The sequence below is a fragment of the Sorghum bicolor genome, chromosome 10 (assembly GCF_000003195.3).
Source record: "Sorghum bicolor cultivar BTx623 chromosome 10, Sorghum_bicolor_NCBIv3, whole genome shotgun sequence".
Lineage (NCBI taxonomy): Eukaryota > Viridiplantae > Streptophyta > Magnoliopsida > Poales > Poaceae > Sorghum > Sorghum bicolor.
This window is the reverse complement of record NC_012879.2, coordinates 5242569-5246891: the sequence shown is the minus strand read 5'-3', so window position 1 is coordinate 5246891 and position 4323 is coordinate 5242569. Positions and strand designations below refer to the sequence as shown.

Here is a 4323-nt window from a genome sequence, read left to right as displayed (position 1 = left end):
TTCATCAATAATAATACTACTATTAAGGAGGCGGAATACTCCGGTAAGCAACAAAATCTGGATCAATCTTTTATACATGTTTGAGAACATCAACTGTACATGCTTGAGAATATGGCCTGAACTACCATCATTTTCCCATGTTGCGTAAACGTATCTGTTGAAGTACATATTTTGGGGTTTGGACAGCTCCATCATCCATGGATCAGGTGAGCCCCAGTTTACAATCCAAGAAAGGAAACTCGTTATATCTTCAGTTCAGTCAGTTGTGATCGAGTTTCAACCATACCAGCCTCCAGGATATCTTCGTCGAACTTTGGCGGACTAGACGGCGTGCTGCTCGAGGGGGTGTGTGTGTCTGACAGAAACACATCCGAGTTGTTGTCAGACCATTCGGCGGTGGCAGCGGCAGCACCGCCAGTTTCTGCATCTCGGGAAGTTTCTGAATTGGGTTTGATTTTGGAGTCATCCACTTCAGGTTCCTCCTGTGCAGATGTATCATTGAAGGGTTGACCTCCTTGAAAGTTCGGTCCAGAAGGCTCAGGTTCTGGCGAAGAATGCACATTGGCAAGAGAAGAATGGTTTTCAGCAGGTTCTATGTGATGAATCTGGACAGATCTGCTGCTGTTTTCAGCTGATGCGCTGCTGATTTCTGTTTCCTCTATAGGTATTGTGTCAAAGCCGTCATGTTCTCCGTGTAATCCCTTCTGTTTTGATTCTTCATTTGTGATGTGATCAGTTTTGCTTGACCAATCCAGATGGCTGAAGGCATCATCAACCTTGGAAAGGCTTTCTTTCTCCTCACTAGATAACTCTGATTTGTGAGTGGTTGTGCCCATTCCCATATCAGAAAATATAGCCTACAATTATCAGGAGAAAATGATGTGTAACTGTATACAACAGTGAAATGGTGCAGGCAACTTAATGCAATAAAATGCAAAAATTATCCAATTACCTCAACTCTGAAGTCTACAGGAAACCGGTGTTTTGTGTCCCACAGAATGTCAATCTGGTTCCTATCAAGTACCAACAAATTGTCTTCAATAAAAGCTGTGCTAAACATGGCTCTGAACACCATAACTTCATGTTCGAAGTCCTCATCCAGGCTGACACACTCAATTACAATGTCTCCTTGAACAGCACAATGGACATTAACCTTGATTATCTCACACTCTTCCTGAATTTGCAAATAAGAACAGCTTAATATGCAAACAAGCTTGAAGATACCTTAAGATACCCAATAAACACACTTAAGTCAAATATACACCTGTTATACACACTGGAAATAGAAATGGGAACCCGATAAAGTAAATAAAAAAACAAAAGATAAAGGTTAAGTGATTTGAAGTTTGGACTCATTCCTAATCTATTATAAATTGAATTGGATTAAACTTGTAAGCTTGTTTGTATATTTCAAATAGATCGGTTTTTAATTATTGGGCTACTGAAATATCAGAGACATACTGTAAGATACCAATACGAAATTCGTGATGAGTTAATGACTAAACAAAATTATACCTGTGTATAGAGCTGGACGAAATCACTTGTCTTTGGTGTCGAAAAGAGAAGTTTAGTAGCCCTGTCATTAGGCGCAAGGGGATCTAGGCCATAAATGTGGAATATTGGTCTACATCCCCCTCGCCCATCAAAGTTTGGTACCTTCCTGATTATTATACAGTTCAAATTCAGCATTTTGTCAACAGGAGGCCATGATTCTGGTGATTTGTGCCGTTTCGACACATACTTCAAATATCTTAGTTGAGAAGGCACTGGGTCCAGTGGTGAGAATAGCTCAGCTAACCCATCAGGTGCCTGTTTGCAGACTGCCTCCAAAGCTTTCCTCTCATCAGTATACCTTTTGAGGTAGACCAATAGGGCTGCCAATGCAAATGCAAGAACTGGCCATCCACCATGTTCTGCATGTATTAACAGAAAGTTGTCCTGGCTTAATGAGAGCCAGCTTTCACTAGATCTCAAGAAATGGTGAATCATCTCCATGGTGAGCAAGGGGCATCCTTCATAGTTACGTGGGTAACCCATCACACACATGTCATAATATGAGAAAATGCTGGCAATTTGATTGTCCTTCTTGCTTCCCTCAAAGTTGAATACCATGAATGAGTCGATGGAGTATCGGCCAAATAGCTGTTTTAAGATTCCTCCAATGTATGGCATTAGCTCGTCTTCTTCCAGCAAATCCATGGAGTAACAGTGGTCAAATACTGTAAAGTAAGGAAGCAATCAATAATCACCATCAGAAACAGACAGCAATTTTTTAAATTAAAAAGTACAGTTATAAACAATGTACAAAACATGACAGTTGAATTAGGTGAATGTTTGCATAAGCATGTTTGGAACAAAGTTCCCTTCAATTTGAAGTGTCCTTGACTTCAATGAAATATGAATGCATAGGAAATGAAAATGTAGTAGCCTAGTGGGTACTACCCAAGGTACACGAGTTGTTGATGTCAAATGGGGGAAACGAGCCTAGTTCTGGGGGCAATTAATTTTGTTAGAATCACTAACAGTCATGAAAAATTCAAAACAAAACAATAAGGTAGCAGATAGTTTCTCAGTCAACAATTTGACAAGATAACTTCCTTCAAACACAACAGTATCAAATATTCACGATCCTGCAGCTTTAGGTATGTATTTGGCACAAACATGAGGCCTTCAAGCTCCGAAGCTCGCCATTTGCAACGTATGTATAGTATTAACAAATGTAGTACATTTGATCGCATCCATTCTCCAATTGGGAAATCAGAATATGCATCCCATTCCATGCTCCAGGCATCAATAACTTAAATCTGTGTCATATTCTGTGCTAAATTCCCTGAACACCAAGAAACAATAACACCCACCGTCTCACTCCAACACGATACACGAAGATGTGATACTTTCTTTTTTTTAAAAAAAAAGGACAATGGCAACGTGATAGCCAACTACTACTCTGGTCAATCCCGTGTCCCTATTTTGGTCAAGCTCATAATCTAGAAACAGCTAAGCGATCGCCTTTCCGCTCCCTTCGTCAAGTCAAAACACAAACCGAACCCACCGGCACAAAAAGGCCGCAAAGTCTGGGCAAAGCTATCTCCACTCTGCAAGTCTGCAAGTGCAAGCAAATCTGCACCTCGAGATCAACACGAACGCACCTTCCTTCCTTTTTTTGGTAATATAATTTCCCCCCTCGAGAAATGGGGAGTAAAGCCGAGAAGAGGCGCGTACGAGTGACTCGTGTCGGTGCCGCGGGACGCGTTACTTCCAAGAAACCCCCGACGAAAAGGTCCAACAGAGCCCCCAGCGCGACTGCGCGAGCGAGCAGGTTCGCACAAACGCACCCAGCTAAAATAGCAAGATTGCCGAGTACTGGGCCGAGAAAGCGAACGCACCGAGGATGTTGCCGGAGATCTCGACGAGCCCATCGGGCGGCCGCCGGTAGAAGAGCCGCCGGAACAGCGACATCCGCCCGCCCGCCGACCGACGCAGGAACCGGCCGGCCAGAGAACGCGCCGCGCCGCGCCCGCCGGGTAGCCGGAGGGGGATGGGGGGCGGGCAGGGAGAAGACGTGACGAGCAGTAGCGGAGCCGGTGGTGGCGATATAACGGGGGGCTCGGGGAGGGAGGGAGGGAAGGGAAGGGAAGGGAAGGAGGTGGCAGCGAGGAGGGCAGCTCCGCGCCGGGGTGGATTTGTTTTCTCGGAGGTTTTTGGTGGTTTGGACGTTTTTTGGTTTGTTTAACGGGTCGTCGTGGGCGCGTGCGTGCGACCGCTGTAGCACCAGGCGGAGGCGAACGGTTCCATCATGGAACGGGCCCGGGGCTTTGCTTCATATCGCCGGCTCCCCCCTTCTCTATGGCCTTGTTCCACCCAAAAACCTAAAAAAATTCAAAATTTCTCGTCACATCGTATCTTTAGATGTATGTATGGAGTATTAAATATAGACGAAAATAAAGACTCATTGCACAGTTTGGTCGAAATTGACGAGACGAATCTTTTGAGCCTAGTTAGTTCATGGTTGGACAATAATTACCACAAACAAACGAAAGTGCTACAGTGTCGCGAAATTTTTTCGCTGAGGAACTAAACACGGCCTAAAAAAAGAGAGAGAGCAAAAGTTGGAACCGGGTTCAAAATTTGAACTTTGATTGCCTTTTGTTTATTCTTTTTTTTTCTTAAATTAAAACGCATGGCTTTATCTCTTTGTGTCCTCTTTTTTTTCATTTCTTCTTTATATACCGTTGTTAGATCTTTTTTCTAGAGTTCATTTTTGAGGAATCAGGAGGAGCCGAAGACTCCTACTGCAGAAATGTTAGGCCCTGTTTAGATTTG

The 4323-nt window shown here is 43.7% G+C and overlaps 1 protein-coding gene across 1 annotated transcript; it reads right to left on the bottom strand.

The window, feature by feature from the left end:
- Positions 1–3728, bottom strand: LOC8065418 (formin-like protein 6). The gene is made up of 4 exons (XM_002436565.2): positions 3387–3728; positions 1516–2219; positions 953–1174; positions 1–857 (listed from the first exon to the last, which is right to left on the bottom strand). Exons 1-4 carry the CDS (start codon positions 3457–3459, stop codon positions 243–245), a joined length of 1614 nt encoding a protein of 537 aa, XP_002436610.1. The 5' UTR covers positions 3460–3728; the 3' UTR covers positions 1–242.

What these genes read in the sequence shown, in the direction of transcription:
- LOC8065418 (XM_002436565.2), bottom strand. Translation starts at nt 3,459, where the DNA reads ATGTCGCTGTTCCGGCGGCTCTTCTACCGGCGGCCGCCCGATGGGCTC. An exon ending in TCGTCCAGCTCTATACACAG is followed by an intron (nt 1,175 to 1,515) that starts GTATAATTTTGT and finishes TTGCAAATTCAG; the next exon opens with GAAGAGTGTGAGATAATCAA. An exon ending in CTGTAGACTTCAGAGTTGAG is followed by an intron (nt 858 to 952) that starts GTAATTGGATAA and finishes TGATAATTGTAG; the next exon opens with GCTATATTTTCTGATATGGG.